This window comes from Varanus komodoensis, unplaced genomic scaffold (assembly GCF_004798865.1).
Source record: "Varanus komodoensis strain SLA01 unplaced genomic scaffold, ASM479886v1 scaffold4, whole genome shotgun sequence".
Taxonomy (NCBI): domain Eukaryota; kingdom Metazoa; phylum Chordata; class Lepidosauria; order Squamata; family Varanidae; genus Varanus; species Varanus komodoensis.
Window position 1 is genome coordinate 59,692,656 of NW_025335941.1, and position 14,992 is coordinate 59,707,647.

The 14,992-nt window shown below is 48.5% G+C and overlaps 1 protein-coding gene across 1 annotated transcript in view; it reads right to left on the bottom strand.

The window, feature by feature from the left end:
* Nucleotides 1–447: 447 nt before the first annotated feature.
* The window catches only part of CCDC81 (coiled-coil domain containing 81), a 28,501-nt gene continuing 13,956 nt past the window's right edge, over nt 448–14,992 (bottom strand). Inside the window, exons 9-15 of the mRNA XM_044441844.1 lie at nt 11,607–11,753; nt 10,204–10,311; nt 6,341–6,510; nt 6,153–6,231; nt 3,995–4,221; nt 2,532–2,657; nt 448–821 (exon numbers count right to left, since the gene is read on the bottom strand). Of these exons, the coding sequence (XP_044297779.1) occupies nt 680–821; nt 2,532–2,657; nt 3,995–4,221; nt 6,153–6,231; nt 6,341–6,510; nt 10,204–10,311; nt 11,607–11,753 (999 nt within the window). The 3' untranslated portion in view covers nt 448–679. The remainder of the gene's footprint in view (nt 822–2,531; nt 2,658–3,994; nt 4,222–6,152; nt 6,232–6,340; nt 6,511–10,203; nt 10,312–11,606; nt 11,754–14,992) is intronic.

Genomic DNA, 14,992 nt, shown 5'->3' on the forward strand with positions numbered 1-14,992 from the left:
TATTATTTCCAATGTATTTATTTATTAGAGTTTTATTCCACCCCATTTAGTCAAAAGGCTTCCTGGGCAGGGTCACTGTGGCAGTATGGATGTTTGTCTGTCTGTTTGTTTGTTTGGAACATTTATATGCCGCCCCATTCGCAAAAGCCTCGGGATTTGTTTAATAAAGGGCTTTCTTAGACAAGGCCTTTATGTGTGCATCCCATCCCTCACTCGTGGTAGTTCTTCAAAGGACAATGGCCTCTTCCAACACCTTTCTGATGCTTTCCAATATTTTTTGTGCAAGATTTTTGCACTAGGGGAAAGCCAACATTTGGGGCAATGGTGGACTGAAACATGGCAACCTTGGTATTGAAACATTGGTAGCCTTAGGATACCAATCTCCTGCCCAGAACTAAATCCCCCCCCCCACAAAGCATAACATCCGAGGCCACAAAGCAACAAAGCTGTCATTCATTTCTTTATTTTTAAATTCAACATAATTCTCCATAAAAACATACCAACCACAGGACAGGAACCTGAAGCCAGCAAGCCGCTGCAATGGCTTGAAAGACGTTGCTCAGAGCTGCAAGAACAGTTTCATAAACCTGTTGACGGGATCCGTTTTTCCAGGGAGAAAAGAGTTTTCCTCCAGTGGGATGAAAAGAGGTGAGAGAAGAAACCGGGAGGTCCAGTTGCTTCAAACCATCAAGCGGGATCCAGGGACGTATTTCGTACTTGTCCATACATTCGTTCCCCCGTTGTGGCTCAAGCTTCTCTTGCACTGATAGCAACGACGGTACTTTGCACACTGGTCAAGTAGCAGAAGTTTGTCCCCGGCCCTGCAGTAACAGGAAATAACATGATTTGGAGAAGCGAGGAGCATCCCTGATGCTGAAACCTGCGTTCCCCACCCATGCTCAGAGCCAGACGGATCAGCATGGCTCATGGCCTCTCTCTGGACTGAACTATGGAACCTTTTCACCCATGAGTCAAACTCGAACTGCGGGAAGCTTCCAGCAGCGCTATTCTGGTGGTGGGTGGGGCCTGAGGCCAAGGGGGCAGGGCCAGAATAGCACCCTATCTTAGCGCAAAGTTCTGACTGGCAGTAACTAAGCTTTAGGAGAGGTATTGCAGCCCTTTAGAATGGAGGAGAGAAACTGCTCAAAAGCAAATTGATGGCAGGGGTGCAGCTGAGGGAGCGGGGCAAGGTGTTGTGCAGAAGAACGCAGTGTTACAGGGGAGCTGAATTTGGCCACTGGGGCTGATACTCTGTACCCTGGCTCAGGGAAGGGGTCACAGCTCGGCAGCAACGCCCTTGCTTTGCACCCAGACGGTCCCAGGTTTTGTCCCAGGTCCAGTTCCTGGCGTCTCCAGCCGAATGACCAAGGTCTTGAGTGGGCATCCCTGGAGATGCTCACACCAGAGACCTTCCGTTGCCCATCGGAGCACTACATGTGGAAAGGAATGGGAATGAAGGTGCATCAAACGATCAACACTGGAGGGACTTAATTAGCCCCCGTCTGCATGTTGACTTCCTCATTGCTGCTCTCACTCCTCTTGCACCGGTAGCAGCAGGAGCACCTTGCACACGGGTGCAAGCATTCTGTCTTGCCACATTTCCTGCCGCCTCAGAATTCTCCAGGAGTGGCATGAACCTTGGTCAATGATCCACGCTGATGGATCAGGGCAGCTTAGAATAGCAGCCTGGTGCTCTTGCTGAGAGGTGCAAGGATCCTGAAGGCTCTTGGAGAGCTGGAGACTTTTCTTAGAGAATCACAGTCGTGGTGGAAGGGGCCAGTCCCCAAGTTAAGCACCCCTCTCAGATGGCTGCCCAGGTGCCCCTCTGGAGCATGTCCGGTTCTTCAGCACGGACCTTTCACAAGGTGGCACGGAACAGTGATCTCAGAGCAGCCTTATACAGAGGCTCCCTGCATGCACTGCCAGGGATGCTTTTGCAGCATTCCCAGCCTCAGCATGACGCACCCTCTGCAGAAGGGGAAGGAACCTGCACGCTGGCAAAATAAATGGCTGCGCTTTGCCTCCACAGGCTCACTGCAAAGGCTCGGGGTGCTTCCAGGCAGAGTCAAAGAAGCCTCCTCAGTCTGTCTGTTGTCCCTGAGGGCTTAACATACAACACGAGGGGGTCATCTGACTTTCCGCAGCCCGCCCTCAAAATGTGGAGGAACTGATTTCTCACCTTGACAGCCCGAGAATGGGGTTGGGATGTAGTGGGACCACCCTACTTTGCCTCGGCTTGTTAGTGCTCCTTTTCGAAGTGGGAAAGCATTTTGATGGGCAGGACCAGAAGAAAGAGAAATGGCGACATCGAGAGATCCCAGTCCTGATAGTACTGGACTGGCACTCCCGAGACGCAGGGTGCCAGATTCACGGGTGACCAACACCACAGAGCTGCCAGGGTAGAACATTAGGACGCTGCCATGCGAGCTACGCTTTCAGCTTAGCTCCAGGATCCCCAGCTGCTTGGCAGGCTCCCCTTCTTCCCAGCTCTTGGGCTGACCCAGAGGCAAAGAATGAAGCTGGGCCTTTACCGCTGAAAGAGCTTCTCTTCGTAGTCCCTCTGCCTTTTCAGCTCCGCGCTCTTCCGCCAGTCGTCCTGCAGTGCCAGGTTCATCTGGAAGATCCTCTCAAGCCGTTCACCTTTTTCAGCCATCCACCTGGGAAAGCAGGGAGCGGGGATTCAAGATCTGGACCCCCTTCAGCTCGATCACAGAACTGGGATGAATTGTGCAAAACAAGGGACGGCCTACATGGTTGTGGAGCTTAGCAAAAGGGGACACACAAGAAACCTTGAACAGATGGGGAAAATCCAAGTCCTAGAACGGTGCGTATATCTACACGGTGCATTATAATTAACAATGCGCATAATATGCATTATAATTAATATACTATATCATGTGATTAAAATAGTTAGGTCTGATAGATAAATAATTTCGTATTTCTCATAGAATCCCTGCTTGCACTGCACAGAGCACGGGGTTCTGCAGAATACACGGTGGGAAATGCTTGCGATGGACAATGGAGAGTAAGGACCATTTCGCCAGCTACAAAAGGAAGACCGCCCCACTTAGCAGCCACTGTGATCCACTGCCATAGCATCTAACAAAATTTCAGCTGCCATCCCTGTGTAAATTCAAGGTGCTGGTTTTGACCTATAAAGCCCCGAACAGTTTGGGACCGGGATACCTGAAGGAATGTCTCCTTCCTTATATGCCCTCATGCCCCTTAGGATCAGCAAGGGAGGCCCTGCTCCGAGAACTCTCCCTGAAGGTGGTAAAAAGGAGTAGGGCCTTCTCTGCGGTGGCACCGATTATGGAATGCGCTCCCCAGAGAGGTTCACCTGGCACCAAACTTATACTCCTTCCGGCGCCAGGTCAAAGCCTTTTAATTTAACTGTTATTTTAAAAATTAGTATTTTAATGCAAAAGTTGTGTTTTATTGGCTATAAGTTACTCATTGTTTAGATTGTTTTTTATCTGTTTTTACTTATTGTGAGCTGTCCCGAGATGCCTTGCATAGGCGAAGGCATATAAAAGAATTACATACATACATACATACATACATAATAAACTAGCCACGGTTTGCTCTTTCCTGGCAATTAGGTAGCCCATACTAGGGCAAGATCTACCGATAAGATCCGAATAGGTTACAAGATCCTTACAGCATAAGATCGGGGGTGAGCAATGCACGGCCCATGGGCTGCATGAGGACCACCCAGGTCTTCTGCAGCCATCTCCGTGCCTGCCAGTGAGGCCCAAGTTGCTGCAGTGATAAAAACCAGCATTTTCTCCTTAGAACAGGACAGCCAAAATAACCTCCCAGGGCAGCCAAAGACCCAAAAGAAACCTCCCGGGGTAGCCCAGGAACCAAATAACCCCACAGGGCCGTGAAGAAATTTCCCAGAGCCGCTCAGGAGCCAAACCAGCCCCCCAGGGGAAGCCCACCCCCCTGAACTCTGTTGCAGAGATGGCCATGCAGCCATTCCTGCCCTTACTGTTTCTTCGCCCTTTGGATCATATCTGCCTCCTTCCTCTGATCGATCAGCTGGCTGAGGATTGCCGCCCGCTTGCGCTCTGCAGACGCCTGCAACTGGCATTTGGAATAGTGCCGGGCTCGCTTCTTTCTCTCTTCCATCTTCTCCTTATTCATGTCGTTCTTCCCGAAGACGAACTCAGCCGAATTGGGCTCACAATGTGGCAGCAGAGCAGGCCTCAGCTTGATCTGTGTCCGAATGAAGGAGAATGTTGCATTTAGAAAAGTTGCCTCAAGCACACCTCTTGCTTGCTTGCTATGGAAGCCAGAGGAAATGGGCATCCGTGTATGCAGCGTCTTGCACAAACAAAATGTGGGTCTCCACTGTGAGGACTGGGTATGTTTAGCCTTGAGAAGACTGAGCAGAGACAAGCTGTCACACCGAATGGGCCAGGATCTCGTCTCGATCTTCCCAGAGTGCACGAAATAGAAAAACAGGCTCAAGTACCAGGAAACCAGATTCTGGCTGGGCATCAGGAAAAACGTCCTGCCTGTTCAAGCAACAAGGCAATGGAGCCAATGACCTTGCGATGTCATGGGCTCCCCCACCATGGAGGCATTCCAGATGCGGCTGGACAGCCCTCAACAGGGATGCGTTAACTTCGAGTCCTGCACTGAGCAGGGGGTTGGACCGATCACAGAATCATAGAATGGTGGAGTTGGAAGGGGCCATGAAGGCCATCGAGTCCAACCCCCTGCTGCTGCAGGACACCACGTTGCACCATCCCACTCAGAGGGCTGCCCAGTTTCTCCGTGAATGCCTCCAGTGTGGGAGAGCCCACCGCCTCTCCAGGCAGCTGGTTCCACTGTCGTATTGCTCTGACAGTGAGGAAACTTTTCCTGATGTATAACCTGAATCTGGGTTGTCGCAACTTGAATTGATTATTCCGTGTCCTACACTCTGGCATCAGCAAGAAGGGACCTTGACCTTCCTCTCTGTGACAGCCTTTGAGGTACTTATAGAGGGATATCGTGTTCCCCCCCAGTCTTCTCAAGGCTGAACATGCCCAGTTCTCTGAGTCTCTCCTTGTAGGACAGTGTTTCCAAACCCTGGATGATTTTTGTTGCCCTCCTCTGGACCCCTTCTAATTTTCCTGCATCTTTCTTAAATCATGGTGCCCAGAACTGGACCTGATGGCCTTCTTGGCCCTTTCAGCAATACTAATATTCTATGATTCTATGACTGCGGTATGTATACATATAGAGCACCTGGTAAAGCTTGCCTTCCCGAGCAACCTTAACTCTAATCCTCTCCGCAAAACAGGGTCAGCACCATGGACAGTCCCTTCAAAGCTCAGGCTGCAACTGGGAGCAGACGCACCACCCCCAACACAGGGGCCACCACCATCCGCCATCCGCCTGGGGACTGGCATGCTGGTCCTCCATCTGTCAGGATCTGGGCTGCTCTGGGGCGCCATCTGGTGGCCAAAACTAGAATGTACACCTATTTGCAGGATGAGGCCTAGCCTCCTGATAAGCACCAGCTGCAAGACCTGGGGAGCAGTGGGGGAGCTGCATAACAGCAAGCTCTTCCGGCCACTGCTGGCTTTAGCGACACTGGTCTTCCTGCCTGTCGTCGTGTACCTCAGTTCTTGCATGTTGCCTCAGCGATACTGCTCAGCCATGATGCGTTTCAGCTCCTGCGGCTTACCTGACCGCGCCCCTGCCTCTCCCTGCTGCCTCCTGATGCTTCTGAATCCCACCTGGTTTGGGTGCTGCTCCCTGCTGCTTGTCCTCCTGGTTCTTCACCGTTGGCTTGCGCATGGCCACACCCTGGCTTGCCCCCATGCCCAGACCCTGCGACCGTCAAGCTCAAGGCCTGAGAACAGAGCCCTTGGGGAGAGGGGCACCCTGGGCAGGACTTGACACACAGACTGCTTCTTGGAACAAGGAAGGGCAGCTTCTGCGAGCCACCCCAAAATGCAACCCACCCCATATTTTAGACATACAGTGCAGGGAGAAACCTCCGCTACCATTCACTTTTTTGGGGGGAGTGGAGTTCCAGCCAGCTTCTCCGGGTGCCTCCATTCAGTTAGACTGCCATGGTTTACCCTCTCATCTGGGACCAAGCAGACACACACAGAACGGTGATGCTAGAGTTTGTGGCCCTCTTTGTTTACCTGTGTGTCCAATGCCCTCTTATAACATTGTATTTCCTCCATTTTGTCTTTGAGATATTTCGCTCTTTGCACAGCTAACCTAGAAAAAGAGACAAGCCACATTCAACCAACTGCGTTTCGGGAAGATTTGCTCTTGGCTGGTGGCTGATGTAGGAAAGGCTGAGAACAGCCCTTCTCCAGGGACTCACTCTTCCGCCAGCTGCACTTGCTCCAGGCGGTCGATCAGGTCCTGATCTTGCTTTCGCTTCACCTCCTTTGCTACATTGTCTTCCAATTGCTTCTCCAATTGCTGCGAATACACCTCTTGCTTTTGCTGAGGGGTGGAGCTAAGGGGCCTCTTCTCGAAAATGAAGGATTTCTATCAAAGAAGGAAGCATGCCACATGAAAATACAACTCATCTCGTCCCAGGCAAATGAAAAATTAGGGTTTTCTCAAAATTGTACAAGTGAGATCACAGATACACAAGAGGAAGCTTCTAGTGAACTTGGTTAGCTTCAGAAAGGCAGCATAAACACTGAATCCTATTTGTTATATACATGCACACTACTGCCAAGTAGTGAAATAGTTCAGGAGCTCCAGAGTCTCTAGGGTTCTGCTTCTGGGGGCTCATGATGTTTTGGTGATACAAGCTTTATGTGCACATGCATACAGTCTGAGCACAAGATCAAAATTCACAGCTTTAACACCGCATTTTATTTTGCATTTTGGGATTCCTGCACCTCCCTTGCAGAAAACAAAGCAAAATCCCTGCCTGCTTTCAGCTCCACTTCCAATACTCACTGACCATGCACACGGCTTGCTTCTGTGGTGCTCCGCTCACATGCCGTTTCTTTCCCCCCTCTTAGGGAGGGGGGAAAGAAAAAAGCAAGCCCCCTTCCAGAATAGTCTATGGACTGGTCACGTGATTGCTGCAGTCCAGCATGGCTTAGTAAAGCCATACAGGTTGCAGCGTTTGCAGTCCACCATGTTCAATATTCAACCCCAAGTAGTTTCTTCATGGCGTCTGAACCAGGGCAAAGGGTTTGCTTGAGGCTGAACAACCCTCAAATGGCCCTGTGATAGGCCATGGGTCATTGAGGGGTACTTGACTTTCATTGGATTCATTCCTGTAAGCGATTTTGAGAATATGGCTGAAGGCAGTATAAAATATCTGCAAGACATGGATGCAGATCTCCAGAAAATAAGTCTACTAGTAGTAATTAAGAGGGCAGAAACTTAGAAACAGAGTCAGAAGCGGCCTCCTGGGCCATCTAGTCTGACCCCCGGCTCCAGCCGGCTCCGCTCACGACATGCCCACCACATGCGCATCCAGCCTATCCTTGAACACCCGCACCGATGGGGCCTCAACCACCTCCCGTGGAAGCCCATTCCACACCCTCGGGGTCCTAACTGTCAGGAAGTACTTCCTGGCATCCAAATTGAACCTTGCTTCCCTGAGCTTTGCTCCGTTGGAGCACGTCCTGCCTTCCTCTGCAGGGGAGAACAGGTCTCTACCCATCTCCGTGTGACATCCCCTCACATACCTGTATGTCGCCAACATATCCCCCCTGAGTCTCCTCTTCTCCAGGCTGAAGAGACCCAGTTCCCTCAGTCTCGCCTCATATGGCATCCCCTGCAAACCGGCCACCAACCTTGTGGCCCTACACTGCACTGACTCTAACCTGGCTATATCTTTCCTGTAATGAGGGACCCAAAACTGCACACGATGCTCCAGTTGCGGGCGCACCAGAGTCGTGTAGAGTACACCCATCTGGCAGGCCAGATGTGTGAATCTCACAGGATAATCTTGGCTCAGTCCCTCTTCAGGCTAACCTGTTTCACAGGGCTGTTGTAATGAAAACTGGGTACAGGCAAAGAGTTCTATATGGGGTCCTAAGTAGTTTTGTAATGTAGAATTCTCCAGGTATGCAATCCATGCAAGATCCTTTTATTTTATGATGCTTTGAGACTAAGCAGGTGCTTCCAGGTGGAGACCTTTAGCATACCTTCTTGTCTTAAACTCTATGCAAAACTGAAACTCCCTTTCCAAATGTTGGCATGTACAGTACTTAATTTGTACATACACTCTACTCTACTCTACTCTAGTTTTTGTCCACACTAGAGGGTGCAACACAGCAGTGTGGACAGGAAAGGAACAATGCACTGTAGTTTTGGCAGTGTGTGGATTATTTCAACCGATTTTTCACCTCTGCAGTAAAATGCATTTTCTGGCCTTTCTTTTCCCAAATGTCCCGCACAGTGTCTGTTTCCAGTCTTTGCAAAGGAATTAAAAGAGTTACACAATCAGTTACAACTAAGTGCCACTTTGAGTTCTTAAAAAAAGGTGGGATATAAATCAAACAAATAAATTAAAACAAGTGCTACTGGGCAAATCTTTCAATAGTTCATTTTTCAGTGTAGGCATACAACATTTTTAGTGCAAACTACAATGCTGATTTTGAAAACAGATAAGATGCTACACAATATTGCAGACCGGACTGGTTTTTAAGAAGTTGTGCCAAAGCGATAGAATCAACCTGGTGAAGTGTTACAACTTGTCAAAATGATGCCACTTTAAACCCAAAAGAAAAAGGAACAAAAGAGACATATCTTTGTGTTAACCGGTAGAAGATGTGGTGCCGTTATTCCATCCTTTCTTCCCTAGCAGATGATCTTCCAAAAAAAGAAAAAAAAGATGGAAGATTAAGTATGAAAACCATTGCCATGGGATGTGGTGGGCTCCCCCACACTGGAGGCCTTCAAGATGCAGCTGGACCGCCATCTGAGAGGGGCGGTTTAACTGGGAGTCCTGCACTGAGCAGCGGTTGGACCTGATGGCCCTCTGGCCCTTCCAACTCTATTGTTCTGCAAGTCTATGATTCTGCATAACATCCTTGTGAGGAGCGGAGGAGGACCACCTGGAATTGGCTTGAGTCCCTTGCGAGATGAAAACAGGTGGGATATAAATCTAATAAACACACAAAGAAGCAACCTATCGGGTGGTTCCTTCTTTCTTCTGTGGACTCGAGGCCATAGACATGGGATTCCCAAGCACGAACCAGACCCAGCTTTTACAGTTGCCCACCTATATGTCCCCAGACCATGCCGTGGCAGCATGAAGAAAATGTGCTCATAAACACTGAGAAGAAATAAAAATAAAAGCCCTAAACACGTTCCCCAGATAATGGTTGATTTTAAAATACATGTTGCAGAACTTATCAGTTCTTAAGAATGTAAGAAGTTGAGTTGCTCATCTAGCCCACTGGAAGCCCCCAAGCAGCACACAGGTACAACAGGATCCTCCCACCCATGTTCCCCAGCAGCTGGTGTACACAGGTATGCTCTCTCTAGAAGCAGATGTAGCACAGAGGCATCAGGACTAGGAGCCATGGGTAGCCTTCTTGTCCCACTGGCAACAGAGAAGCAGAAACTAACATTCCAGCAATCTTAAAAACATAAATTTAATTATTAGATTTATACCTTGCTTTTTTATTTTTTTAAAGAACTCAAAGTGGCTTACAACTCTCCTCCTGCTGCTGTCAATCTTGCCTTCATGAGAGCCACCCTGTGAGGAAGGTTGGGCTTGCGACTAGCTTAAAGTCACCCAGATGGCCCCATGCCTGAGCGGGGTCTAGAATCCAGATCGTCTGAGTCCCAGTCCTGTGCTCTTGACCACCACACCACACTGGTTCTCCAGTGAATATATGAAGTGAATATGAGAACAAGTTGCACAGACTCAGAGGATCCTATCCCAAAGTCTTCCTCAGGAGCCCCATCATAAGGACAGAGCTGGTGTATGTTCCCACTCTCTATCAACTTAAAAATAGGTCCATTTGCACCCGCTCAGCATATTGCGACCCAGGAAAACCCTAAAACCAAGATCTCTGGTGGGTGGTAGAAAACACTATGCAAAATAATGATTCAGGAAGACCGGCACCTTCCCTCCTGACCCTCTTCCAAGACTTCTTGGGAGGAGAGTTGTTGAAGCTTTAGGAAAGTGCAAACAAAATACTGCTTTTGACAGGAGATATCAGTGCAACTAGAAGATTGCATGCAACAGCACAATCTTACATAGGTTTCGGTAGGTTTTTCGTTCTTATGGCTTCTCACGGCTTCAGCAACCCCGAGGTTAAATGCTGCTACCTTCTGGTTTTGCTCTCGGTTTGCCATGTCTCGCATCTATAGTAGAAGAGATTATGAGATGCATTTGGGGCAAAAAAGAAGGGGTAAAAGATGGCAAAAGCATATAGGAAGATTCCAGAAAATAAGGATGAATGCAATGCAGTATGTCCTCTCATTTTCTCTCTCTCTCTCCTCCTCCCACCCCCACACCTGAAAGGAGATTCTGATACCAAGAGAGCTTTCAAACAACACATTTCCCAAGTTCATTTGGAGCTGGTAGTGAAGACTAGAAGGTGCCTTTTGACCTTTATTTATTAGCCCATTTCCAATTTTCTACTCAGGCCAGAGGCCATTTCATGAGATCTGTGAAGGTTCGGCCACAGATGCTCTGCTCTGAGTCTGGAACTTCCTGTATGCCAAAACAGGGCTTTACCACTGAACTGTGGACTTTTCCTTAGTGGCCAGTGCGGACTGTACCACATATGGTGGCTGAACAAGTGAACTCCCTATTTCTTGGTGGTTATTACCAAGCTCCCTGGCAGGGATACATGTCTAGTACCAGACATCAACAGAGCTGGGCTCTCAGAACCAAAACCGAGTCTAACATTTCTCTCTCTTCACATAAGACATGGCCAAACAGACAGCGCTATGACTGTTACACAACAGCAGAGAGTGTCTCCACAGAGTCTAATGTGACTGGGACTCTTCAGCAGTTCCTCTGTTCCCAGGTCTCACTGCCTCCCACTCATCACAGACCATGTCTCAGATTCCTCTGGACTTGCAATAGCTGGAAGTCTCTCTGCAAGGACATTTTCCTGGGCTCCCCAAATTGCTGGATTGGGGTCTGCAAGACCGTGACTTATTCCCTCCTCAGCTTGCTAGCCTGTTCAAACCTGCCCTACTTGAAGACAGATGTGTCTCCTGGTCTATGCTCTCTGATGCTGGAAGGAGAGAGGACTCCAGTAGGCAGCAGAGCTGGGCATTGGCCAGGGTCCCAAGAGCATCCAAGGCCCACCAACCCAGCTCTGCCATCATTTCAACTTTGCCTAGAGTATCCAGGGTCAGAGGCAGCCTCAGGTGGTTTTCAGTCCCCAAGCCCTGTCTCCCCCAGGCTAGCAGGACCCACCAAAGATTTTGTGGCCAAGATCCCACCCCCAAAAGAAAAATGCTGAAGGCAACACTGGAAGGTATACATTTCTGACATTATGTGGGGCAATACATAAGTTCTATTTTTGGTGTGTTCGTCCTGTGACGATTCTTTCCTGCCCACATGCAAGTTAAGTTGACATGGAGGGAGGGCTGCCCACGTGTGACTTAGCCCTGAATAAAACAAGCATTCTTTGTCTACATACCAGCTGCCTATGAAGGGCATCTTGATCTTTTTGGGCCTGATACTGGGCCAGAATTCTCTCTTCCTCCTTCTCTTTCCTCCTCCGCTCCTCGCTCAGGTTCAGAGGAACATTCCGCTGAGCACGCTGCATGCACAAATAGCACATTTCCTGCAAGTGCACAAAGTGCGACACGTTGTTATTACTTGTTGAGGAGCATTTACTTATTTCTTTTGACATTTTAGCCCCTGTTTTCTTCGAGATTCAAAAGAAGTGCCCAGCTAGAAGCCACGCTTCTGGCTATAATCAAAATGGGCCCATGTGGTTAAGAGAAAGCTTTGCAATTTTGGAGAATGCCACTGGTATATTTAGTGGGTAGTTATGCTAATGTTGTTATTTGCTATTACTTATGCACCTGTGACAAGGGGAAAATAGAGCCTATGGGAAATAAAATATCGCACTGCTGGTGTGCACCTTTCCAGATTACCAAACAAGTGGAAATTCATCTTGCAAAAAGAGAGGACAAAAACGGAATCAACTGGCACAGCATTTGCCTATGCTAATGAACAAGTTGAGAGGCAAAGGTTGAAATAACAACTTGAAAAGAATCACAATATATCTCAGCATTCTGGGAAGGATGGTGACCCAGAGACCTGTCTATTGTCCAGTTTCTAACAGTGGATGGATAGTTCCAAGGACTTCTTATGGTTCTTTATCTTTAAGCTGGACTTGGACTAGACCATTCTTTAAACTGAGGATACTTTCAGAGAGAGGATTCTCCTCTGTAAAGTAGAACACATGGCCATTCCAAATCACATCCAGTTTTATTTGCTACAATAATCACAATATCAGTAACTGCACTGCACACATTTTAAAATTGATGCAAGACAGGTTTCTTTTCTTTGGGAAGGCTTCTAGCCATTGCATATTAAATATTTAAATTTAAATATGGATATTTGGTTTAAAATACTTATTTTTAAGCCATGGGTATGTCCAACATATCCTATGGAATCTTAATTTGCTTAAATATCTATATCCCTGCTGGGTTATAGTAGTGTTTAAGGCTGCAGTCCGATGCATGGATCCATAATCCGATTATGGATTTCACATGGGAATCATGTGGAAATCAGTAAGTTAACTGGGACAAGTCTGGTCCAAAAGACTGCATTCTCCCATACAAACCTGTCTGGGTTTTAACATCTTCGAAGGAGGCCCTTTGCTCAGTCTCATTGTCACCAGAACGTTTGTGGGGAGAGATAAAAGAGAGCTTTCTCCTGTCCACTTTTAGACGCCGCAAAGCCAATGTGAGCCCCCAAACCTCAGTTCCGGTGCACTTTAGCTTAAAGGTCTTACGGCCAGTCTTTCAGAGAGGCAGTTCAACCTTTTGCTATGTGGGAGTCACTGTCCAAGAGCCACGAAACCTCCAAAAAAATAACTGGAAAACCCCTGGAAGGCTGAACTGGGGCTTCTGCTTTATGGGAGTGAGCTCCGTTTGATTCCACCAAACTACCCACCAACGGTACCTACCTGTGGCCAAAAAAAAGACCCTATGCTGCAAAAGTGCTTAGCATAATTAACATGTTGATTTGATGGTTGCAAAGTGCCCATGACTTTGTGTGACAGTTTTAAAAATGTAGGTCTGCAGAAACTCTGGGCAGCAAGTTGGCTAAACCCACACTTGCCCAGGTAGATGAGAAGAGTCATGGGCCTAGTGTGCCCTTTGTAAACACGCAAGTTCCAAATGCCATTCAGGCACGCTTAGACAGAACGAGTCCTACAACTCCCAGCATGCTCCAGGCAGCATGAATAAAGTCCTACACCTCAGCTCCCACCTGCCTATAGGAAACCCACCACTGAGGACCTGGGTGTGAGAACGCCATTCTTCTTATATTCCCCACCAATTGGTTTATATATGCAGACATACAACCTCTGATAGTGGAGGCAGCATAAGCCATCAGGGCTAGTAACCTTTGATAGCCTTCTCCATGAAGGTGCATCCTCCCCTTCTGGAGCCATCCCAGTTGGCAGCAAAAACGCATGGATCCGTCCGGAGTGTCTGACCAATGTGCTTCATGGGATGATGCCAGGTTCCAGTGAAAAGGTAAACATCCACCTTTCGCCCTCTCCTCCCCATGCACCATGCTGTATAACCCTACAGACACCCCTTCAGTTTACAAGAGCTGAGCCAGGCTGTCACGGACAGGCCATTCTGGAGGAGACTCATTCTTAGGGTCACCATAACTCAGGGACAACTGAGTACGTAATAAGGGGCAACTCAGCAGCACGTAATAACATCATATATCCCTGCTGAGAACTGGAGTTCCTCCTTCACGCATTCAAAGCCACAGACCATTTCCTTGCAGAGCGTTCTTTATTGGCCAAAAAGCATAAAACACCCAGCATGAATGAGCATCACAGTGCAGTTTGTAGAATGCAATCTAGTATTTGCCTCCAGGAACTCACCTTATGAGCATGCCTGGGCCCACTCCTTTGGGAGGGGCCTTCTGAAAACGAGCACACCTTGCCTCAGCACGTCAGTCCTCTAATTGGGCCACCCTCCTCTGCTGACAACGCATCATGGGGTCAAGAGCTATGACCGCCTTGTCTGAGTCTGAGTCACTCCACTGCTTCAAGTCCCCTCCCACCAACTGTACCTCTTGGTTCTTCCCACCTCATTTCTCATCTCCATGTCTTGGAACGGCCCCCATTCCTATCCTCCGGCAGCCCATCCTCCTCCTCCTCCTGATTCTTTGGAAGCCCAGCCAGCAGGCCTTGAGAACGTGCTCCCAAAGCAGCCCTCTTTCTCACTCCCAACAATCCCTGCCTTACTCACCTTTCTTCTAAGCTATTACCGTTTGGGGTGTTTGTTTGCAGGGGAGTGTCCTTAAATGCATGATTTTTACTCACTCACAACTACCTGTATATTTTACTCACTGGAAGCCTAGGTTCAAAAAATCCATTGTCTGCCCACAGAGAGAGAGAGAAAGGCAGGTTGATACATCTTGCGGTCTCCAGACAATGGTCTCCAGGAGCAGGAGAACTGTCAGCAACCTCAAACCAAATGCAAAGGCATTGACTGTATAGGCCAAGAAATTGTGGCAACTGTGTGTAAACTATCCAAAACACAGAGGCCTTCCAAGCTCAACATGATTAATTTCTTTAGCTGTGATTAAAGCAGTTGAGAAGGCATCGCACACGGGCCCAGCAATAACAACAGAGAGAGCAACAGACAGCAATAAATCCATAGCTGGTGGTGAAGGGACAGGAATCCTGCAGGAAACACATCCGATGCAACCTCTCTTTGTGACACAGAATGGATGGCTCTCCAACACATTCATCGTTCAACAGAAGGGTGTCCGTGAGCCATGGGCCAAGAAGCATCCTCCTGCAGCCTCAATACGGGCCCTGAG